The following is a 25767-nucleotide window of genomic DNA, read 5'->3' on the forward strand; positions in this document are numbered from 1 at the left end:
ATCTGCTAACCATGTGTATGTGACAAATAAATTTGATTTGATTTGTTGACAGCTTTTGGCATTCTCTCAACCAGCTTCACCTGTAATGCTTTTCCAACAGTCTTGAAGGAGTTCCTGAAATAGTAAAAATAAAGAAAAACCCTTGACAGAGTAGGTGTTCTAAAACCTTTGACCAGTAGTGTATGTAAGTCATTTTTTTGCGTCCAGCCCCCACTTCAAAACCTTATTCCTTGTGATTTATTTTTTGACTGTACATTTTGCCATTTACACATGTGCTATTCAATGCATAAAAAAAAAAAATGGTATCAAATAAAAAAATATATATTTTGGGGGCATACCGACAGGGGACCTAAAATTCTAAATCAAATAGCTAAATGATCCATGGTATAACCATCTAAGACTGATAAGTGATTTGTTCTGTTTTACACCCTGATAAAAACCTAGTACGCTAATAACAGGTGGTCAGAAATATTTGTTCTGTATCTTTATCTGTATTTTGTACAGTATCTGTTTCACAATATGGTATTGATTTATTTTTGAAGTTGTTCATTTTTACTGTGACATACATACAGTACATCTGTTATGGTTGGTTTCTATGCCTGGCTGATGACTGCCTCTCTGGGGTTACAGAGATTGCTTGGCGCTATGCTTCCTGAACAGTGGGACCAGCTTTGTGGCAGGCTTTGCCATCTTCTCCATCCTGGGCTTCATGTCTTACGAGCAGAACGTGCCCATCTCAGAGGTGGCAGAATCTGGTTGGTAGTCATTTTTAAAAGACACACACAGACCTTTCTTGACAGTTCATCATTGGGGAACTGGTCATAATTTTTCATAATTCAACATGTATTTTATTTTAAGTACTTACGTACATTTCAGCAATATATTTTGGAATGTGAATTAGTAGAAACGCTGCACACCACTTAAGGAGCTATTGACTGTACAGTACATGTCCCACACTGTTCAAGAGAAAAACACTTTGTTAAACTGTGCTGTAATGGCTTTTCCATGATAATGACATGTTAATCTTTAAAATTAACTTTCAATGTTCAGAAAATTCAAAGATAACCTAGTAGTTTCACAATACAATCGGGTGGAGGTCATTGTTGCAATGTGGATCCAAAGTCCTGCTCACTTGATGACAATTCTGTAATGACCTGTTGTAAAACCTGTATTAACCCTTTCTGTACCAGGTCCTGGTCTGGCCTTCATAGCCTACCCCCGTGCAGTGTCTATGATGCCCTTCTCTCCTCTCTGGGCCTGTTTCTTCTTCATCATGATTGTCTTTTTGGGTCTGGACAGCCAGGTGAGGCTATAGTAGCACTCTGTCTCCTCTCTCTCTCTCTTGCTCACTCTCGTTTTCTCTTTCTCTCGCTCACTCACTCTCTCTCTCTCTCTCTCCTACTCACTGACTCTCTTTCTGACACACACACACAATATGCTTGTAAACACTGCCCTAACAATGTCCAGTGGTGTTTTTTAAATCAGTGACACAGCATCCTCTCTGTTCTCTCCACTGCTGTAGTTTGTGTGTGTGGAGAGTCTGGTGACGGCCATGGTGGACATGTATCCTAAAACCTTTCGGCGTAAGAACCGCAGAGAGCTCTTCATCTTGGCGGTGGCCATTGTCTCCTTCCTCATGGGTCTCATCATGCTGACAGAGGTAGGCCACAGCCTAAAATGCCACCCAGAACCCCGATTGGTTCATGGACGCTTGTAAAATGGCTGACCCTGGCTCTGACCCCAACTCTCCACGGGTGTCTCAGGAGGAGTTGGAATATGCAGCAAGAATGAAATCTCAAAGGTTTTCATTTAGGGCTTTATTTCTTGTAACATACGCCATTTATCAGAATATTTTATCCAAAGCGACTGTCATTTGTGCATACATTTTACGTATGGGTGGACGATGGGAATCAAACCCACTGCCTTGGTATTCCAAGTGCCATGCACTACCAACTGAGCTACAGATTGAGAATGTCACATTGTCATGTGAATTGAAAGTTGCTAAGAAAAAGAGCCAAATACTGCAGGTTACTGAAATCGGGAACCTTTATTCTGTGCATGATGTTTAGCCTCTCTAACGCCTCAATCACACCAACAGTGTTATAACACAAAATGGTACGCAGCAATCATCAGGATATGTGTGCAGCAAAAGTTCAACACTCACCTTCTGCTACCATTTCTGTCAAGCCGTTTCGCACACAGTTTGACACGTACGTTTGATAAATCACACCGCAACTGCCTCTGCAATGCAAGGCTGCAAGACAAACGCAGCGTTCCATTGGAAATGAATGTACTTCTGGTGTACCAAAATGCAACGACACTGTCGATGAAATTGAGGCATGATTTTGTTGTTCTACATGTGGTCTCGGAGGTGGCATGGGGACGATGAAATAGAAAACGTGTTCCTAGCTGCCCTGCCGTAACGCAACACATTTCTCTCTCCAGGGAGGCATGTACGTCTTCCAACTCTTTGACTACTATGCTGCCAGTGGGACGTGCCTGCTCTTTGTGGCTGTCTTTGAGACTGTTTGCATTGCTTGGATTTATGGTGAGTGTTTAGCCAAGTTATGTGGGAATGCATTGAGGGGCACATTAGCATGACAAATGGGGTATTTTCATTGAGCCATCCTCTGCCATCCAGCAGTAGTCTGCTATTAATAGAAGTTAAAGGGCATCTGGGAGGGGAACAACTGGCTGAATATGATATTATTAGACCATTTTGAATTATATATATTTTTGATGAGATTGATACAACTTTTAGCGAACAGTTAGCTGTTACAAATTTGTATTGTGTACCGAAACGGTGCCTGAGGAAGGCCCGCAGCATCATCAAGGACCCTACACACCCCATCCGCGAGCTGTTCACTCCCTTATCGTCAGGCAGACGATATTGGAGCATGAGGTCTGATACCAACAGGCTCAGAGACAGTTTCTATCTGCTGTCCATCAGACCGCTGAACACTTGAACTGAACTGACCACCTGCTTTGATTCTCTGCACCTTAGCTCACACACTGTAAACCTTGATGTGCTCTCATTACTCAAAACTTTGGAGGAACCTGTTGCACTGCAGACATGTATATCTCCGTACAGTTACTTAAAGTGATTTTGTAGCCGCTAGTCAAACCGATAGTCACTGTGACCCTGTAAGCGGTCCAGATTTGGGTTGTCAGTTTGAAAATGTTGAACAGCACCCCACCTAAGCCATGCCACCAATATAATTTCCCAGGGTGCCTTGCCTTTTCGAGTGAATTGTACAGTTATCACCCATAACTGCATTTGTTAGTGACAGAGATATGGTTGCTGAATTTGTTTATCTTCAGACCGGTGGCCTCCACCAAGTGAGTTCCTAGGCAAATATTATCATTATAATTAAACTCTTTATCACAATACACCAAACATACTGAATATTAAGAAAACCTGCTCTTTGCAACTCAATACTAGGAAGGTGTTCCTAATGTTTGGTATACTCAGTGTACATTACATACAGTGTCTCATAAGGCCTTATATTGAGGTCTAACTTTACGCTAATACAGTGGCCTGAAACTCATGGTTTTACAGGCCACATCAGGTTTGCAAGTGGGGTTGCAAAATTTCAGTAACTTTCCCAAAATTTCCAGATCTTCAAAAAAAAATCCTGGTTGAAGGATTTCCAGGTATCTTCCAACTGTAATTTCTGTATAATGTACCAGCATTTTGCAACCCACATTGTGCTGACTTGCAAAATTATGTATAATTCCTATTGGAATCCAGACAGAGTTAGGATATCCAACCGTTTTTATTTTTTGTCACCGGCAATCTGCATTCATAATGATTGCCAGTGTTAGGAACAGTGGAAGGAGACTAAATCTAAACTGGAACAGCCATTTCAGTGAAAGGTACAAGAAATCTAGCTAAATGATTGGATTAGTTGCTTTTTTTTAGCTATCTTTGTGTCACAAGATTAATCAGTCAATCATTCAAAAACACAGATATAAAAACACAGATATATGTTTTAAATACCTGCAGTAGAGCATGCTGGTAAAAAAAAAGTACATTCATTATCATAACTTTAAATTGAGTTGATGTGACATCTCATTTAGTTTTGAGTCAGTACCACGTAAGCATCTTAAGTAATAATGACTTTTCATTTACTTGTGGTTTAACTTACTAGAAGTATTTGAGTAATTTCTAATTGTGATGTCGAAGGAATCTGTAAGTAAGCATTTCGTTGGATGTGTACACTGAGTATACAGAACATTAGGAACGCCTGCTCTTTCCATGACAGACTGACAAGGGGAATTCAGGTGAAAGCTATGATCCCTTATTTATGTCACTTGTTAAATCCACTTCAGTCAGTGTAGATTAAAGATGGATTTTTAAGCCTTGAGACAATTGAGACATGGATTGTGTTTGTGGGCCACTCAAAGGGTGAATGGGCGCAGACAAAATATTTAATAAGTGCCTTTGAACGGGGTATGGTAGTATGTTCCAGGCGTATCGGTTTGTGTCAAGAACTGGAACGCTGCTGGGTATTTCATGCTCAGCAGTTTCCTGTGTGCATCAAGAATGGTCCACCACCCAAAGAACATCCAGCCAACTTAACACAACTAAGTTAACATGGACCAGCATCCCTGTGGAACACTTTCAACACCTTGTAGAGTCCATGCCCTGACGAATTGAGGCTGTTCTGAGGGCAAAAGTGCAGGGGGGTGCAACTCAATATTAGTAAGGTGTAAAGTTTGGTATACTCAGTGTATACCATGTGTACCCTGTACATAAGACAAATAAAACTTGAAACTTGAATGAGTATCTGTCTGCTGCTGATTCCTGTCTCATTCTTCTTCTCTTTCCTCGCTGTTCCTGTAGGTGCTGACCGTTTCTATGACAACATTGAGGACATGATTGGCTACCGTCCCGGACCTATTATCAAATACTGCTGGATGTTCTTCACTCCTGCTACCTGCTTAGTGAGTATTTTTCTTCTGAACTAAACCCTGTTATGTCTCTTGACTGAGGGGTGCCCCCTGGTGGTTACTATTGAAAAAGCATCTGACATTCCACAGCTAGGCTAATCAAATTCACAGAGATTTTGTAGAGAGTGGGAAAGGTTCAAAAGGAGGATAAGACCCAAATGAAAGCAAGTCAGTATTGTTGTTTTTAAATCAACACCAAAAATGTTTTTTGACTCAACCTAGGACGTAGCAACCAGTGACTGTCACGGAGACACAACTGATTGCATTTATGTGCCTCTGCAGGGTACCTTTGCCTTCTCCCTGATCAAGTACACCCCTCTGAAGTACAACAATGAGTATGTGTACCCTTGGTGGGGCTACTGCCTGGGCTGGCTCCTGGCCCTGTCCTCCATGCTCTGTGTTCCCCTCTGGGTGGTCATCAAAATGTGTTCTGTGGAAGGCACCTTGAAAGAGGTTAGTCACACACACACCACCCACTGTTTCACCCTCTGCTTGCTATTGTCTCATGTCATGGCTTAAGCTACTGTAACTTAGAAATCAATACAAACCAATATTATAAACCAATCATGTCCTGCACCTATCCGGTGTATGTGACAATAAAGCATCTACAATAGTTGTTGTCTATTTCCTCTGTTGTTCTGTAGCGCTTTACAATCCTGACCACGGCATCCACTGACTTACCTAAAACCAAGAAGGAGCAGGAGAAGCTGCTGGCCATCTTTCCTGGCGATGGGGACAGCCTCCGTCAGAGACACCCTCCCACCAAGGAAGGCTACTTCCCCGTCAACGAGAAGGAGTCCAACTGCTAGAGCTAGGAGCGTGGACCCAGACCCTCTGAGGTCCCATGTCCATTCCCTTGACATGGCCTCTCCTCAACGATACCTCATAACTGCACAACTGCGGCCAAATGAGCACGGATGCAGTGACACTGGTGCTGCTGTGCCTTAGCTCTTTCTCCCCTGCAAGGTCTATCAGAGACAGTACAGACTACTGCTTCAGATGCTGTCCTGTTGTTAAGTCGTGTACACTTTTATGTTTACACACTCAATGCTACTGGCTCTCCGCCATCTACACTTCCATCCACGGGAGAGTCGGTCTCTCCACTTCTCTCTCCCACTGTTGCCTTGTCAACCACGAACTTTAGCTGTGTTTTGCTGATTTCTTTCACCAATGGCTAAAGTTGAGCAGACATTGAAATGGTGTGATTCAGTGATTTGTTATATGTCCATTGTGGTTGAGACTTGAGAATGTTTGTCTGATGATCGCACCTGCTTTCTAAGGAAGTATCTTTTATTTTCATTTTTTTCATGGACATCTCTCGGGCATATGTGTACACAATTTGCTATGATTAAGTATTATTTTAGTGCATCATGTCGAACTCGCTGCAGTCATATGAGTTGAATGTAATACATCATTCTAATCAATATGTTTGTTAATTTACCTGTTAAACCTTAACTGACATTTCTACATGACACATGGAGGAATCAGATAGGCATATGCCAACATGTCATTGTGGTTACAATAAGTAATACATCATTTAAAGGCCCAGTGCAGTCAAAAACTAGATTTTCCTGTGTTTTATAAACATTTCCACACAACGAGGTTGTAATAATACTGTGAAATTGTGAAAATGCTTATAATGCCTTTTTAGTGTAAAAGCTGTTTGAAAAGACCACCTAGAATTTCAGCCTGTTTTGTTGACATTGCCAGTTGAGTTAATAGACCAATAAGAAAGAGAGTTCCAAACCACTCTGCCAATAACAGCCAGTTGTCAGTTTTCCTCTCCCCGGTCAGACCACTCCCAGACAGTCCAAGAAAAAGTATTGCTTGAAAAATTGTTCTTAGCTAAGAAGCTATTTTTGTTTCTTTTTGACCATCTTTAATTGAAAACAATCATTGTATGGTACTTCATTGTTACCTAGAAATGACTTGATATTGTTATAAAAATGACTGCATTGGACCTTTAACAATTTCTCATACGAACACTGTGACTTCAGATTGAAATATGTGCATGTGCTAAAATGTAATATCTTGTAATATATTTAAGATCCAGATTTATGTCACAAAGAAATCTGAAGCCCACCTGAAGTGCAAGTGTCTCTGTTTCTATTGTAGTAACCTGTAGGGGACTAACTAGTAGGCTATGCTAGCCTGAGGTTGTTGTTTGAGATTCGGATGGAGTCAGACTTCCTGTAAATGTATTGCATTTGATTCAAAAAGCTTACTTGGAGATATAATAATTGTGTATTAGCATTTTAATCACAGTCTTATGTCAGTTTTTATTCTGAAATGGTATACAATATATATTTTTAAGCTGTATACCATGTCCAATATGTGATAAAGCACATGGTAAACATGGTTTACAAACTAGTGAAGTATGGATTGTGTTCCAAAAAAAAATGTTGTGCAACATTTTTGCATTGGAAATCATTGGACCGTACAACAGTATACCGCCATAGTGAGCAGTTTAGAGGTGACAGACCAGAACTTGAGTTTCATACCTTTTATGTTCACACACACGGTGCTAGATAGTCTTTGTTATTTGCTTGTATTGTCTATTCATTAATTCATTATCTGCTTTTCCTTAGCGAACAATAACTTTGAACAGTATAAGCTCTTACACTTCCAGTATGTGTTTGTCAGGCCATGTCTAGTCAAGTGCAAAGCTGAACACCGTTCACATGCATCATTACAACTGACATTGTAAAATACAAATATTTGTATTAAAAGTTTTAAAATAAATACGTCATATCACGTCATTATTTCCCCCCCAACAAGAGATATTTGAAAACTGTTCCATCCGAAACCCAGCAAGAGAGAGAGGGAGAGAGGGAATGCATTCCAATGGCCAGAACATGGAATCAGTATCAACATCAGAGTACATCAATAACCAACAGAAATCAATCTATTGAGGTATGCGTTTGCTGTATGCCTTTATTTTTTCCCTCCAAAAAATCTCTAATGTAACATATTTAGCATATGTGTGTGTTTACTATTGAGCAAATACAGGTAACAGACAAAAAAAGCTTTATTCACACACACTGAGTGTACAACACATTAGGGAACACCTTCCTAATATTGAATTGCACCACCTTTAGCCCTCAGAACAGCCTCAATTCGTTGGGGCATGGACTCTACAAGGTTTCGAAAACATTTCACAGGGTTCCTGACCCATGTTGACATCAATGCTTCCCACAGTTTTGTTAAGTTTGCTGGATGTCCTTTGGGTGGTGGACCATTATTGATACACATGGGAAACTGTTGAGTGTGAAAAACCCAGGACACTCTAACCAAGGCACTTAAATAATTTGTCTTGCCCATTCACCCTCTGAATGGCACACACACACAATCCATGTCTCAACTATCTCAATGCTTAAAAATCCTTCTTTAACATGTCGCCTCCACTTCATATACAATGATTGAAGTGGATTCAACAAGTTACGTAAGGGATCATTGCTTTCACCTGGTCAGTCTACAGTATGTCATGGAAAGAGCAGGTGTTCCAAATCTTTTGTGGCCAGTCCTCTTCTGGCTGTGCCGGGTGGAGATTATAAAGGAACATGGCCAAGATGTTCAAATGTTCATAAATGACCAGCATGGTCAAATAATAATAATCACAGTAGTTGTCGAGGGTGCAACAAGTCAGCACCTCAGGAGTAAATGTCAGTTGGCTTTTCATAGCCGATCATTGAGAGTATCTCTACCGCTCCTGCTGTCTATAGAGAGTTGAAAACAGCAGGTCTGGGACATGTAGCACATCCGGTGAAAAGGTCAGGGTTCCATAGCCGCAGGCAGATCAGTTGAAACTGGAGCAGCAGCACGGCCAGGTGGACTGGGGACAGCAAGGAGTCATCATGCCAGGTAGTCCTGAGGCATGGTCCTAGGGCTCAGGTCCTCCGAGAGAGAGAAAGAAAGAGAGAATTAGAGAGAACATACTTAATTCACCCAGGACACCGGATAAGACAGGATAAATACTCCAGATATAACAGACTGACCCTAGCCCCCCGACACATGAACTACTGCAGCATAAATACTGGAGGCTGAGACAGGAGGGGTCAGGAGACACTGTGGCCCCATCCGATGATACCCTCAGACAGGGCCCAACAGGCAGGATATAACCCCACCCACTTTGCCAAAGCACAGCCCCCACACCACTAGGGGGTTATCTTCAACACCAACTTACCATCCTGAGACAAGGCCGAGTATAGCCCACAAAGATCTTCACCACAGCACAACCAAGGGGGGGCGCCAACCCAGACAGGAAGACCATGTCAGCAACTCAACCCACTCAAGTGATGCACCCCTCCGAGGGAAGGCATGGAAGAGCACCAGTAAGCCAGTGCCCCTGTAATAGGGATAGAGGCAGAGAATCCCAGTGGAGAGAGGGGAACCGGCCAGGCAGAGACAGCATGGGCGGTTCGTTGCTCCAGAGCCTTTCCGTTCACCTTCTCAATCCTGGGCCAGACTACACTCAATCATATGACCTACTGAAGAGATGAGTCTTCAATAAAGACTTAAAGGTTGAGATCGAGTCTGCGTTTCTCACATGGGTAGGCAGACCATTCCATAAAAATGGAGCTCTATAGGAGAAAGCCCTGCCTCCAGCTATTTGCTTAGAAATTCTAGGGACAATTATGAGGCCTGCGTCTTGTGACCGTAGCGTACGTGTCGGTATGTACGGCAGGACCAAATCGGAAAGACAGGTAGGAGCAAGCCCATGTATGCTTTGTAGGTTAGCAGTAAAACCTTGAAATCAGCCCTTGCTTTAACAGGAAGTAGTGTAGGGAGGCTAGCACTGGAATAATATGATCAAATTTCTTGGTTCTAGTCAGGATTCTAGCAGCCGTATTTAGCACTAACTGAAGTTTATTTAGTGCTTTATCCAGGTAGCCGGAAAGTAGAGCATTGCAGTAGTCTAACCTAGAAGTAAAAAAAGCATGGATTAATTTTTCTGCATCATTTTTGGACAGAAAGTTTCTGATTTTTGCAATGTTACGTAGATGGAAAAAAGCTGTCCTTGAAACAGTCTTGATATGTTCAAAAGAGAGATTAGGGTCCAGAGTAACGCCGAGGTCCTTCACAGTTGTATTTGAGACGACTGCACAACCATTAAGATTAATTGTCAGATTCAACAGAAGATCTCTTTGTTTCTTGGGACCGAGAACAAGCATCTCTGTTTTGTTCGAGTTTAAAAGTAGAAAGTTTGCAGCCATCCACTTCCTTATGTCTGAAACACATGCTTCTAGCGAGGGCAATTTTGGGGCTTCACCATGTTTCATTGAAATGTACAGCTGTGTGTCATCCGCATAGCAGTGAAAGTTAACTTTATGTTTTCGAATGACATCCCCAAGATGTAAAATATATAGTGAAAACAATAGTGGTCCTAAAACGTAACCTTGAGGAACACCGAAATTTACAGTTGATTTGTCAGAGGACAAACCATTCAGAGACAAATTGATATCTTTCCAACAGATAAGATCTAAAAAAGGCCAGAACTTGTCCATGTAGACAAATTTGAGTTTCCCATCTCTCCAAAAGAATGTGGTGATCGATGGTATCAAAAGCAGCACTAAGGTCTAGGAGCACGAGGACAGATGCAGAGCCTCGGTCTGACGCCATTAAAAGGTCATTTACCACCTTCACAAGTGCAGTCTCAGTGCTATGATGGGATCTAAAACCAGACTGAAGCATTTCCTATACATTGTTTGTCTGCAGGAAGGCAGTGAGTTGCTGCGCAACAGCTTTTTCAAAATTTGTTGAGAGGAATGGAAGATTCGATATAGGCTGATAGTTTTTTATATTTTCTGGGTCAAGGTTTGATTTTTTCAAGAGAGGCTTTATTACTGCCACTTTTAGTGAGTTTGGTACACATCCGGTGGATAGAGAGCCGTTTATTATGTTCAACATAGGAGTGCCAAGCACAGGAAGCAGCTCTTTCAGTAGTTTAGTTGGAATAGGGTCCAGTATGCAGCTTGGAGGTTTAGAGGCCATGATTATTTTCATCATTGGGTCAAGAGAAATTGGAATAATTGGATGAATAGGATAATCGTGCAGCAGTGAGGGCTCTTCAATACTGCACGGTACTGTCTTTCCAAGCTAGTCGGAAGACTTCCAGTTTGGTGTGGCGCCATTTCAGTTCCAATTTTCTGGAGGCTTCTGTATACCAGGGAGCTAGTTTCTTATGACAAATGTTTTTAGTTTTTAGGGGTGCAACTGCATCTAGGGTATTGTGCAAGGTTAAATTGAGTTCCTCAGTTAGGTGGTTGACAGATTTTTGTCCTCTGACGGCCTTGGGTAGGCAGAGGGTGTCTTGAAAGGCAATAAGGAATCTTTGGGTTGTCTGAGAATTTATAGCACAACTTTTGATGTTCCTTGGTTGGGGTCTGAGCAGATTATTTGTTGCAATTGCAAATGTAATAAAATGGTGGTCCGATAGTCCAGGATTATGAGGAAAAACATTAAGATCCACAACATTTATTCCATAGGACAAAACTCGGTCCAGAGTATGACTGTGACAGTGAGCAGGTCCAGAGACATGTTGAACAAACCCCACTGAGTCGATGATGGCTCCGAAAGCCTTTTGGAGTGGGTCTGTGGACTTTTCCATGTGAATATTAAAGTCACCAAAAATTTGAATATTATCTGCTATGACTACAAGGTCCGATAGGAATTCAGGGAACTCAGTGAGGAACGCTGTATATGGCCCAGGAGGCCTATAAACAGTAGTTATAAAAAGTGTTTGAGTAGGCTGCATAGATTTCATGAATAGAAGCTCAAAAGATGAAAACATCTGGGTTTTTTTTTTGTAAATTGAAATTTGTTATCGTAAATGTTAGCAACACCTCCGCCTTCGTGGGATGCACAGGGGATATGGTCACTAGTGTAACCAGGAGGTGAGGCCTCATTTAACACAGTAAATTCATCGGGCTTAAGCCATGTTTCAGTCAGGCTAATCAAGTCAAGATTATGATCAGTGATTAGTTCATTGACTATAACTGCCTTTGAAGTGAGGGATCTAACATTAAGTAGCCCTATTTTGAGATGTGAGGCATCACAATCTCTTTCAATAATGGGAAGAATGGATGTCTTTATTCTAGTGAGATTGCTAAGGCGAACACCGCCATGTTTAGTTTCGCCCAACCTAGGTCGAGGCACAGTGTGACGTTAGGCTTGATCGGTCTCAATGGGGATAGCTCAGCTGACTACACTGACTGTGCTAGTGGCAGAATCCACTAAGCTGGCAGGCTGGCTAACAGCCTGCTGTCTGGCCTGCACCCTATTTCATTGTGGACCTAGGGGAGTTAGAGCCCTGTCTATGTTCGTAGATAAGATGAAAACACCCCTCCAGCTCGATGGAGTCTGTCACTCCTCAACAGGCCAAGCTTGGTCCTGTTTGTGGGTGAGTCCCAGAAAGAGGGCCAATTATCTACAAATTCTATCTTTTGGGAGGGACAGAAAACAGTTTTCAACCAGCAATTGAGTTGTGAGACTGCTGTAGAGCTCATCACTCCCCCTAACTGGGAGGGGGCCAGAGACAATTACTCGATGCCGACACATCTTTCTAGCTGATTTACACGCTGAAGCTATGTTGTGCTTGGTGACCTCTGACTGTTTCATCCTAACATCGTTGGTGCCGACGTGGATAACAATCTCTATACTCGCCAGTTTTAGCTTTAGCCAGCACCATCTTCAGATTAGCCTTAACGTCGGTAACCCCACTCAGTGTACACCAGATAGGTGCAATGAAATGTGTTGTTTTTACAGGGTCAACCATAGCATTATGGCACCCCTGGAGCAAATTAGGATTAAGTAGATTGTCGATGTGCCCTTGAGCAGATTTTTTACCTTGTCTGCTCAAGTATTCAAACTAGCAACCATTCAGTTATTGGCCCAACACTAACCACTAGGCTAACTGCCAAATTAACAGAAACACCAACAAACTGTCCTAATAGGGCATTGACCCACCATGAGCTAGAACAGCTTCAATGCACCTTGGCATAGATTCTACAAGTGTCTGGAAGTCTACTGGAGGGATGTGACACCATTCTTCCAAGAGAAAATCCATTACTTGGTGTTTTGTTGATGGAAAATACCGTCTCAGGCACCCCTCCAGAACATCCCATAAGTGTTCAGTTGGGTTGAGATCCGATGACTGAGACAGCCATGGCATATGGTTTACCTAATTGTCATGCTCATCAAACCTTTCAGTGACCACTCAGACCATGCGGATGGGGGCATTGTCATCGTATTGTGGCATAGCCATTGTTGCCAGAATAATGGCCAGACCAGCGTTTTTATACATGACCCTAAGTGTGATGGACGTTAATTGCTTAATTAACTAATGAACCACGCCTGTGTGGAAGCACCTCCTTTCAACATAATTTGTATCCCTCATTTACTCATTATTATCCCATTATTTTGGCAGTTACCTGTACATTGCTCTACAGAAAGGTTCGTGCTCTCCGGGATCCTTGGGACGTCCATATACCTAAACCCAACCACACCTTAACATTAATACCTTAACATTAATCCTAACCTTACCATTTTACATTTAAACTTCAATGTGGTGGTGACAACAGAGTTGGAAGTCCCATCAATTTGTTTACAATACTCCACTAGGGGACACTGTAATCATTCTGCTGGAAGCCGGTCATGTTTACGGAAGTACAAGTGACGTGTCAATGTCTACCAAAGCATTGTGGGATCGAAACGGTACTTGCAATGGTGACGGCTGGAGCCGTGAAACCTACGGCTGAAACGGAGACATTAACTTATTAACCATAAGTGGCACTAGTAGCTAGAATTGTGTTAATGATGATCGTCTATCACACTAACGTCTAGGCTTTTTGTTGAAGATAAACTTATGCCGTGTCATCGCTTCGATTATGCACACAGACGGATAGGACAAAGCAGAACACTGGAATATTGTGTCAATGGACGCTTGTGCGGAGGTCCACAGCGTTTTTCTTTTTTTCGTAGGAGCTGAATAAGTAGGCCGGGGACCAGTATCATAGGACTGCATTTGCATTCCTTATTATTTAAAGCGTTTGATATTTAGATCGAATACATCATCCAAAATGTCGACAAGTACCCCCGAAGCGGTGAAGAAATTACTCGAGAACATGCAGACGGATCTGCGGTCCCTGTCCATGGAATGCAAGAAGAAATTCCCCCCAGTCAAAGAGGTAGATATACATGCCTGTAGCTAACTTTAGCTAGCAATCTCTGAGTTATGTGGTGTTGTGATAATGTGCCACCTCACCAGTGATGATACATTATGATGCAATTGCTGATGTTGTCATCAAGTGCATCGAGTGATGCGACGCGACATGTATCAGATTTAATAATATTCAGTTGTGACGGCTGCATGCATGTTGTGCCATTGTGACGTTAGGCTTGATCGGTAGCATGGTTAATAATGGGACGTGTGTTGTTTTGTGTCTGTTAAGAACACATTTTTAAACATATATTTAATGATTCACAAAATGAGGATGTTTTGTTGCCACTGCATCCAAAACGTTGTGATTGATGGCAGAGTACTTATCTTCCGGGTTTAACTACTGACATGGACGCTATTATGGTCCTCTACTTCATGTGGCAAAATATACTGAACAAAAATATAAACGTAATGTGTTGATCCCATGTTTCATGAGCTGAAATAAAAGATCAAAGTTTACAGCTTATTTTTCTTATTTTCTGTGCAAATGTATGTCCCTGTTAGTGAACACTTCTCCTTTGCCAGGATAATCCGTCCACTTGACAGGTGTTGCTGATCAAGAAGCTGATTAAACAGGATGATCATTACACAGGTGCACCTTGTGCTGGAGACAATAAAATGGCACTCAAATGTGCAGTTGTCACAACATAATGCCACAGATATCTCAAGTTTTGATGGAGCGTGCAATAGGCATGCTGACTGCAGGAATGTCCACAAGTTGTTACCAGAAAATTGAAGGTTCAATTCTCTACCATAAGCCGTCTCCTCAAACGTTGTTTTAGAGAATATGGCAGTGCATCTAACCGGCCTCACAACCACAAACCATGTGTAACCACGCCCGCTCAGGACCTCCACATCAGGCTTCTTCACCTGCGGGATTGTCTGAGACCAGCTGCCCGGACAGCTGATGAAACTGTGGGCTTGCCCAACTGAAGAATTTCTGCACAAACTGTCAGAAACCGTCTCAGGGAAGCTCATCTACGTGCTCGTCATCTTCAACAGGGTCTTGACTTGACTGCAGTTCGGTGTCGTAACTGACTTCAGTGGACAAATGCTCACCTTCGATGGCCACTGGCATGCTGGAGAAGAGTGCTCGACACAGATGAAACCCGGTTTCAACTGTACCAGGCAGATGGTGTCGTGTGGGGGAGTGGTTTGCTGATGTCACCTGCACTTTTTTGCATTTTGCCATGGCTAATTCTGTGTTCCATTGCTCAAATATTATTACAAAATCAATGTGCATGTGCCCTGAATGCCCCATTAAAAAAAAAAAATGTGATAATAATATTATCTCTGACTATCTAGCTTTTATTTGATTGTTAGTTCTCAGATGGTATTGTAAAAAACCTGCAATTTTTGCATGTTTTCTATCTGGTTTTGTTCGTTTAAATTGACACTGAAACTGTTTTACCATTCTGAAAATTACCTCTTAGAAGGTCAGTCTAATAATTTTCTATACAGAAATACCCTGCAATTTGCTCCAATGACTATAATTTTAGTTTGAGATTTTGACATTGAAGCCAATTATCTACTTCCCCAGAGTCGGATGAACAGGAACAGCTAGCATGCTAACTGTTCCTGTAGACTTCCAGTCATTGAGCTGACGCTAGTTAGCAATGGCTTATGAAACTACCTCTTAACTTCCTATATACTGGAGGCAGAGACACAAAAATGGTATCCACAATCATATTCGGTTGCAGCTATAGCGATATTCGTAAAAAATATTTTTCACATCAAAAAAATCCCAACAAAAATCGCGGACCTGCTGCAGACCCCAGTTTGAAAACCCCTGGCCTATATGACGGGAATTGCATTCTCCTTTGAACTCAAATGTTTAGGTAAAAGGAGTGAGCCTAAGATAATTAGATTAACTTGTTAATGGCCACTCTTCAATTGCTTTGGAAATTCTGATTCAGGGTCTGTAATATAATCTCTTTAGGACAACATGTTTTCATCTAGATAAAAACAAGGCCTTAATTGTCATGTTTGTATTAGTCATCCCACTAGGACTCCACACCACATTTATGATGTCATGCCAGTGTAGGCCTAGCTGTCAGAGAAATAATGCTGTCTCCACATTTTAAATGACTGCTCCTTTATGTTGAGCCTGTGGGCCTCCACTCTAGACTGAGGTGAGTCAGTCAGTGCGAGGCAGCAGGCTGCCAGGTGTAACTCTGCCCGGCTTTGTTTGTTTTTCTTCAGACCTTACCATGTGTAAGGGAGTGAAAGACTCACTACTGCTCTTGGGAAAATACCTCTACAGTAACAATAGCCTACTATTTCTGTCTTTTTGTTTCCTGGCTAGAATCTGGTGATACTAAGTCTAACCTTTGCTGGGCTTTCTAAGTAGGCTTTCTTTTTAAATTTTGATCAACATATCTGAAATATCTTATCTTTCTATGGGAACTGAGAATGTCAGTCGTGCCCTTGACTCTGTTTTCACTCAGATAGCCAGGTACGAGACACCTCCTTGACCAGTCTCACACACCCCTCTCTCATTCATTTACCTCTGACAAATGGCAAGCAGCTGTTTTCCCAACAGTTTTTCTGTGTTTTAAAAAGGGCTGAGAAGAATCCCATTGATTTTTCTATATCACAGCTTCACACTCAATTCCTTTCCTTCTAATCTCATGGGAGATTCTCTGTTTGTTGTGCTCTGATCACTTTAGTCTGACAACACACACAGCAGCTCTCTGATGCATTATGGGCGATTCCAGGGTTTTGGATGTTACATTTGCACGCAAAATCCTAACTTTAATGTCTCACAGAATGGATAAACAAAATATGCATTATGGTTGTTACATGAAATGGTAATGCTTTTTAGGAAGACGGAACATATTGGTGAAAGTCTGAGTTTGTAAGTCTCGGATCAAAATATGGAGAACCATTTTCATGAATGTTAACATTCAAAGCCTCCCCCCTATGTTTGTTTTATTCACTGCTTTAGCACACTCCGCCAACCTGGATGTCCTAGCCGTGTCTGAATCCTGGCTTAGGAAGGCCACTAAAAATCCTGAAATTTCCATCCCCAACTATAACATTTTCCGACAAGATAGAACTTCCAATGGGGGCGGAGTTAGCCTGCAGTGTTCTGTCATACTATCCAGGTCTGTGCCCAAACAATTTGTGCTTCTACTTTTAAATATCCACCTTTCCAGAAACAAGTCTCTCACCGTTGCCGCTTTTTATAGATGCCTTTCAGCCCCCAGCTGTGCCCTGGACACCATATGTGAATTGATCGCCCCCCCATCAATCTTCAGAATTCGTACTGTTAGGTGACCTAAACTGGGACATGCTTAACACCCCGGCCGTCCTACAATCTAAGCTAAATGCCCTCAATCTCACACAAATGATCAAGGGACCTACCAGGTACAACTCTAAATCTGTCACCATGGGCACCCTCTTAGATATCATCCTGACCAACTTTCCCTCTAAATACACCTCTGCTTCAACCAGGATCTCAGCGATCATTGCCTACGTGCGTAATGGGTCAGCTGTCAAACGACCACCCCTCATCACTGTCAAACGCTCTCTAAAACACTTCAGCGAGCAGGCCTTTCTAACCGACCTGGCCCGGGTATCCTGGCAGGATATTGACCTCATCTCGTCAGTATAGGATGCCTGGTTGCTCTTCAAAAGTGCTTCCCTCTCCATCTTAAATAACACTGCCTCATTCAAAAAATGTAGAACTAAGAACAGATATAGCCCTTGGTTCTTCCCAGACTTGACTGCCCTTGACCAGCACAAAAACATCCTGTGGCGTTCTGCATTAGCATCAAATAGCCCCAACTTCAGGGAAGTCAGGAACCAATATACTCAGTCAGCTAGGAAAGCTAAGGTTAGCTATATTGGTTCCTGTAGCAGTAATTCCAAAACGTCTTGGTTAACTGTAAAGTCCATGGAGAATAAGAGCACCTCCTCCCAGCTGCCCACTGCACTGAGGATAGAAAACCACCGATTAAATTTACAATAATCGATAATTTCAAGTATTTTTCCACAGCTGGCCAAGCTTTCCACGTTGCTACCCCTACCCTGGTCAACATCTCAGCAGCAACTTGCCCAAACCCAATCAGCTGATGTTCTGAAAGAGCTGCAAAATCTAGATCCCTACAAATCAGCTGGACCCTCTTTCTAAAAAAATTATCAGCTGAAATTGTTGCAACCTCTATTACTAGCCTATTCAACCTCTTTTTGTGTCATCTGAGATCCCCAAAGATTGGAAAGCTGCGGCGGTCATCCCCCTTAGACCCAAACTGTTAAAGACCTATATCCATCCAGCTCTGCCTTTTCTAAAAATCTTCAAAAGCCAAGTTAAATAACAGATCACCGAACATTTAGAATCCCACCACACCTTCTCCACTATGCAATCTGGTTTCCGAGCTGGTCATGGGTGCACCTCAGCCACACTCAAGGTCCTAAACGATATAACCATTGATAAAAGAAAGTAATGTGCAGCCATCTTCATCGACCTGGCCAAGGCTTTTGACTCTGTCATTCACCACAGACTCCATAGCCTTGGCTTCTCAAATGACTGCCTCGCCTGGTTCACCAACTACTTCTCAGAGTTCAGTGTGTCAAATCGGAGGGCCTGTTGTCCTGTTGTCCGGACCTCTGGCAGTCTCTAAGGGGGTGCCACAGGGTTCAATTCTCGTGCCGACTCTTTTCTCTGTGTATATATATCAATGATGTCGCTCTTGCTGCTGGTGATTCTCTGATCCACCTCTACGCAGACGACACCATTCTGTATACATCTGGCTCTTCTTTGGACACTGTGCTAACAAACCTCCAAACGAGCTTCAACGCCATACAACACTCCTTCCATGGCCTCCAACTGCTCTTAAATGCAAGTAAAACTAAGTGCATGCTCTTTAACCGATTGCTACCCGCACCCTCCCCCCTGACTAGCATCAGTAGTCTTGACGGTTCTTACCTAGAATATGTGGACAACTACAAATTCTGAGGTGTCTGGTAAGACTGTAAACTCTCCTTCCAGACTCACATTAAGCATCTCCAATCCAAAATTAAATCTAGAATCGGCTTCCTATTTCGCAACAAAGCCTCCTTCACTCATGTTGCCAAACATACCCTCTTAACGGACTATTCTACCGATCCTTGACTTCGGCGATGTCATTTTCAAAATAGCCCCCAACACTACTTAGACTACATCCAGTTTGCTATCACAGTGCCATCCATTTTGTCACCAAAGCCCCATATACTACCCACCATTGCGACCTGTATGATCTCGTTGGCTGGCCCTCACTACATATCCATCGCCAAACCCCCTGGCTCCAGGTCATCTGTAAGTCTTTGCTAGTTAAAGCCCCACCTTATCTCAGCTCACTGGTCACCATAGCAACACCCACACGTAGCATGCGCTCCAGCAGGTATATTGCACTGGTCATCCCCAATGCCAACACTTCCTTTGGCTGCCTTTCCTTCCAGTTCTTTGCTGCCAATGACAGGAACTAATTGCAAAAATCTCTGAAGCTGGAGTCCTATCTCCCTCTAACTTTAAGCATCAGCTGTCAGAGCAGCTTACCGATCACTGTACCTGTACAATCTGTACGCCAATCTGTAATTAGCACACCCGACTACCACATCCCCATATTATTACTTACCCTCTTGCTCTTGCACGCCAGTATCTCTACTTGCACATCATCATCTGCACATAAATCACTCCAGTATTAATGCTAAATTGTAATTATTTTTGCCTCTATGGCCTATGTATTGCTTACCTGATTTAACAAGTAACATAAGTGATCAGAGCCTGGTCATTCTGTCATGGAAAGAGTGTTCTTAATGTTTTGTTTACCCCGTGTCTGTGCACACACACACACACACATATATATATATATATATATATGAGCTGGTTCAAATCCCAGCTCTAATAACATACAAACAGTTGAGGTCGGAAGTTTACATACACTTAGGGGCGGCAAGTTCAAATCTGTCGTTCTGCCCCTGAACAGGCAGTTAACCCACTGTTCCTAGGCCGTCATTGAAAATAAGAATTTGTTCTTAACTGACTTGCCTAGTAAAATAAAGGTAAAAAAAATAAAATGAGGTTGAAGTCATTAAAACTCATTTTTCAGAACTCCACGTCTTTCTTGTTAACAAACTATAGTTTTGGCAAGTCGGTTAGGATATCTGCTTTGCGCATGACAATTAATTGTCCAACAATTGTTTACAGACAGATAATTTCACTGTATCACAATTCCAGTGGGTCAGAAGTTTACATACACTAAGTTGACTGTGCCTTTTAAACAGCTTGGAACATTCCAGAAAAGGATGTCATGGCTTTAGAAGCTTCTGATTGACTCAAAATTATGTCAATTAGCCTATTGGAGGTGTACCTGTGGTTGTATTTCAAGGCCTACCTTCAAACTCAGTGCCTCTTTGCTTGCCCTACTCTTCTACATTTGCACACACTGTACATAGATCTTTCTATTTGTTGTTTATTTAGTGTTATTGACTGTACATTTGTTCATGTGTAACTCTGTTGTTTTGGTCACACTGCGGTGCTTTATCTCGGCCAGGTTGCAGTTGTAAATGAGAACTTGTTCACAACTGGCCTACCTGGTTAAAAAAAGGTGACATTAAAAAGGATTGGCTGAACACAAATACAATTAATTTTGAAGAGTCATTTCCATTATTACTTTAGAGCGCAAAAAATGGCAGTTATGGATGTTTGACATTCAAATCTTAAAGATGTCTTGCTCAAAATCTATCGCAACACATTTGTTGTCATTTAACGTAACATCATTTTTTAAAGTTTTACGTATCAAATGTTATTGGTTAGATGTACGGTATACACATGGTATACACTGCCCAGGGAAATGCTTGCTTGCAGGTTCCTTCTCAATAATGGAACAACAATATAAGAATAGAATATAATAATCATTTTAGTATAATACAGGAAGGCACAAATTATAGTCCAATATTTACATGTTTTGTAGAGGGGGGTTAGGAGCAAGTGTTTAAATTGTGCAGTATTTAGTCATCATAATAGGAGTCTAGTTTCTGTGTGCTAAGGTTTGGAGAGTCAGTGTAGGCGGTCAGTCCAGTTTAAGTGTTCAGCAGGTTGATGGCTTGTAGATAGATCTGTGTCTATCGATTGGTAAGGGAGTGAACAGATTGTGGCAGGGGTGTGTGGCGTCCTTGATGATCCTCCTCTCACGCAGTTTTGAGTCCTTAGTTATGAACACTAACACTGGGGAACAGCTGTGAGTGGAAAACCAATCTCTGTGGGCCCTTTCTGAAAGCCATGAAATTATCCCAAAAGCACTTTTTGAGTTTTGGCATCGTGCTCTGTAACTCCAACATATAGCCTAGATAAGGAACTTTATCCTTGGGGGGCCGGAGTGGTGTCACTTTTTTTCCACCATCCCTAGCAAACGCAGCTGATTTTTAAATGAATTGCATTCTAAACTGAAGATGATGATTATTGGATTCAGGTGTGTTAGTTGGGGTTGAGGCAAAAGACACCAATCAGGCTCCCGAAGACTGGAGATGCCTATCCCTGATATAGACCTTAAGGATCATTATAACAGGGTTCTGTTCGTAAAATGACGGACCTTTTATTAGTGGCTGCTCAGGGTTGACTTTCCCACGGAATTGCCCTCACACTGCAGTGTCTGTCGAACTGTCTGGGAAACGTGGCATCTCCAGGAACACCGCAGTATTAATGAAAAGGGTTGTGCAGCCTCCTCCGTTACACCCCGCCTGTGTGGCTGAATGTGTCACGAAGACTTCATACAGTCGGACAAAATAACACACAGAAGAGTTAGAACCTGGAAGATCCAACGCAGCCGTTTTCATCTCAATATGTAATCATTTCTGGGTAACATTTTTAAGTACCTTGCTGTGATCGTAAATCAATTAAAATAGTTCAAAAGAAACACAGCTTCTTAGCAAAGAGCAATTTCTCAAGTAACAATTTTACGAGGACTGTGAGTGGGGAAACTGAATTTGATGTTGTTGGCAGAGACGTTTGTAATTTACTGCTGTCTGGTGATGTCACCAGGCAGGCCAAAACTCCCATCACACCAAAACAGGCTGAAATTTAAGGCAGTATCTTCAAGCAGCTCTTACACTAAAAGGGCAATGTAATTTGACAGTAATTATTCCAACCTTGTGGTGTAGAAATGTATATAAAACACAATATAGTTTTTGACTGCACTGGGACTTTAGGAAGAACTGACACATTGTGAGACTATTGGATTCATTGAATTAGCCCCTTCAATGTAGGCTATACAGCAGCAGAACCAATGCTAAAATCTGCAGCGTGTTTCTTAGACCATCTATGAGCAAGTGGGGATGGGCATTTGAAATAATTTCACTATTAAAAGAGTTTATATTTAGGAACTGGCTTGCAGGCGCAGCCTACGTGACTTGGGAGAGAGGTGCCACTCTGCTTGCTTGCAGCAGTGCGGGGATGGGCATGGGCCGATGTGGACATGGTAGAGAGAGAGAGGGTAGCCATACAGACTTGCGCTAGTTTGACAAACTTGTAGATGCCATAGGTTATCTACAAACTACAAAAACTGAAACTGGAAACACTTATCTCCCTCACTAGCGCCAACTGTCAGAGCAGCTCACAGATTACTGCACCTGTACATAGCCCACCTATATTTTAGCCCAAACAACTACCTCTTTCCCTACTGTATTTAATTAATTTATTTATTTTGCTCCTTTGCATCCCATTATTTTTATTTCTACTTTGCACATTCTTCCATTGCAAATCTACCATTCCAGTGTTTTACTTGCTATATTGTGTTTACTTTGCCACCATGGCCTTTTTTAGCCTTTTACCTCCCTTATCTCACCTCATTTGCTCACATAGTATATAGACTTGTTTATACTGTATTATTGACTGTATGTTTGTTTTGCTCCATGTGTAACTCTGTGTCGTTGTATGTGTCGAACTGCTTTGCTTTATCTTGGCGAGGTCGCAATTGTAAATGAGAACTTGTTCTCAATTTGCCTTCCTGGTTAAATAAAGGTGAAATAAAAAATAAAAAAATAAATCTGTCATGCCATCTAGTTGTGCCAGTCTTGACTGCATCAAATTGATATAAAGAAGCTAAGATGGGTAGCTATTTTACCTAGGCTAATTGAGACTGTTTTGCTGTGCTTCTCGTCCTTGTCTACAACTCCATTCAGATTAACCAATAGGGTTGTTCCATGTAATCTGAGAAATTAAGGTAATTGATTGCACCCTAATTGGCCATTTTAATTGATTCGAATTATATTCAATAATTATAGCACTTAACAGCCGATTTGATTCATCCAAATGTGCCCTCTGTATTTGCACCCCCCGCTCTCAAACGGCTAACTAGCTAGCTTCCTGGCTAGAAGGATGACGTAAGACGGTAGCGTTAAACGGAGCCTGACCTCAGCAGGAACAAAGAGGCTACTAAATTCTCACCATAAAGGTGCTTACAGAGAGTACGTGTGTGGCAGACTGGTGGTGCCGAGGCAGACTGAAATACACTGCATTGAAAAGTCTGTGGATATCCCTTCAAATGAGTAGATGTGGCCATTTCAGCCACACCTGTTGCTTACAGGTGTATAAAATCAAGCACACAGCCACGCAATCTCCATAGACAAACACTGGCAGTAGAATGGCCTTACTGAAGAGCTCAGTGACTTTCAACGTGGCACCATCATACGATGCCACCTTCCCAACAAGTCAGTTCTTCAAATTTCTGCTCTGCTAGAGCTGCCCCGGTCAACTGTAAGTGCTGTTATCGTGAAGTGGAAACTTCTAGGAACAACAATGTCTCGGTAGCAATGTCACAGACCAATTTAATTTCGACAAAGCCTTTTCATTGTTGAAGTAGGCAACAAAATAATTATCAAATCGCAAAATGAATACTCTCGCAAGCATTAAAATACTAACGCCTGTTAGGATATTCGAATATTCAAACATCCGTGCCCATTCCTAGAGGAATGTAATGAGTTTGCATTCAGGCTGGTGGAAAACTTAATGAATAACACTTAAAAACATTTAGTGAAGTTAGGTCTACCAGTGTGACCTGGTCCTCCTACCATTTGCCCTCAAGCTGCTTAAACTGTGGATGGACCTTCACAGTGGCTTCATACACCCTTCTGCACTGTGGTTTGTAGAAGTAAGTTTGAAACTGTCAGCTTGTAGTTTTTTGGACTCAGTTGGGGGCAATTCTACATAAACAGAGTAGTGCTGAGATTGTATGGCAAACCAAAATATTAACAAACCCTTCCAACTCTATGCACAAGAACTGAACAATTTCCACAGAAAATCTTAGTTGAAGAACTGTGTAGATGCTAAGTTACCAAACGGCAGATTGCTTTTTCGAAAGATTGCCATAGATTTTCTGTTAATTACTGAAGATTACGGTCATTTTGGTAAATTACGGGCAGCTTTGCAACCCCACTCTCTCCTTTGAAATCCCAGCAATCTGCTTCTGATTCAAGGCTCTCTGACTTGCTTAGTTATGTGACTGGTAGAAATCTCTGTGTGGTTCAATGCTCTTGATCTTCCTACAAGATTTCAGCGGGAGGCAGTTCATTGTTTGCCTGGATTTCAGAACCCATAGCAAGTTTATTATTAAACCAGGCATGTTAGGCTACAACCTCATTGTTATAACTTTTTGTAATCGAGCACATTGTCCCCTGTCAACTGCTGTACCTTCATTAGCCAAGGTAACAAGACTAACGTCATGATTATGAAGTGTCAGCTCCGCAACAGCTGCTTATCTATTCCCCCCCCTCCCCCATCAACAACACACAATAATAAGAACCTGTTTGCCCTTTTCTCCCCTCAACATGGACTTTATTGTCCTTTTCTGGAGGCCTAACCATTTTTGTGACAGAGTTAATGTTCTCAACAACAAAAAACTGTCACCTGCCTGCCTGCTTCCCATTTTGAATATGAGCCACAGCCAATTGAACTTTATTTCCATTCACATCGTAGCATCGATGTCTATATATCAGTCTTGGCAAAGCTTTCAACGGGGCTACACCAGAAGGAGTGGAATGAATATTGGAGAAAGTTCCTCATCCCTTTCGTTCCTCATGAGAACGAAGGGGATGAGGGAGACTTACATTTGTCCAGGTGAACATTAATTGGCGGTGTGGCGTGGTGATCGGACCTTTTAGTTTGCCACAGTTTGGCTCGGTTCACCCTCTGAAGTATTGAGGCCCTGTGGCCTGGTAACCAAGGGTTTCAAAAGGTTGCGTCCTGTCCTGTTGACTCCCGTCTTCTTCCGTGCGTCCTTGTGGCAGTTTAATTGAAATAGGAAGTGATGTTACTGTATAGAAGGTAGGAGAGGTCAAACACTGCAGCGTAGCGCAGTACAGCAGCCACGGTCTGATAGAAGTGGTTTAACATCCTATGAATAGGGGTTGACTGGTTAGTGTCGTTATTCATATCAAATGAATGACATGCTGAGGTGTTGCACACTGTTGGCAAGCTAGGCCTTTTGTGATCACGTTACCTGGACGAAACCCTTGCTTCAGCTATGCATGTTTGAGTATGGAAGAGGAGGCAGTGACTAGAACAGGATGTTTTGTCTTCACTTGGAACACCAATCCAATCTTCTTCTTTTTTTCAATTT

The 25767-nt window shown here is 42.1% G+C and overlaps 2 protein-coding genes across 3 annotated transcripts in view; both read left to right on the plus strand.

The window, feature by feature from the left end:
• The window catches only part of LOC135509533 (sodium- and chloride-dependent GABA transporter 2-like), a 29633-nt gene extending 21938 nt beyond the window's left edge, over window positions 1–7695 (plus strand). The window contains exons 9-15 of the mRNA XM_064930269.1: window positions 631–755; window positions 1191–1303; window positions 1523–1660; window positions 2446–2548; window positions 4847–4947; window positions 5236–5406; window positions 5598–7695. Of these exons, the coding sequence (XP_064786341.1) occupies window positions 631–755; window positions 1191–1303; window positions 1523–1660; window positions 2446–2548; window positions 4847–4947; window positions 5236–5406; window positions 5598–5762 (916 nt within the window). The 3' untranslated portion in view covers window positions 5763–7695. The remainder of the gene's footprint in view (window positions 1–630; window positions 756–1190; window positions 1304–1522; window positions 1661–2445; window positions 2549–4846; window positions 4948–5235; window positions 5407–5597) is intronic.
• A 5967-nt stretch (window positions 7696–13662) lies between these two features.
• Window positions 13663–25767, plus strand: part of LOC135509543 (protein MON2 homolog) — a 49427-nt gene continuing 37322 nt past the window's right edge. For both annotated transcript variants that reach the window (XM_064930281.1, XM_064930282.1), the window contains exon 1: window positions 13663–14138. In XM_064930281.1, the coding sequence (XP_064786353.1) occupies window positions 14031–14138 (108 nt within the window). In that variant the 5' untranslated portion in view covers window positions 13663–14030. The remainder of the gene's footprint in view (window positions 14139–25767) is intronic.

The sequence above is a fragment of the Oncorhynchus masou genome, chromosome 22 (genome assembly GCF_036934945.1).
Source record: "Oncorhynchus masou masou isolate Uvic2021 chromosome 22, UVic_Omas_1.1, whole genome shotgun sequence".
Taxonomy (NCBI): Eukaryota; Metazoa; Chordata; class Actinopteri; order Salmoniformes; family Salmonidae; genus Oncorhynchus; species Oncorhynchus masou.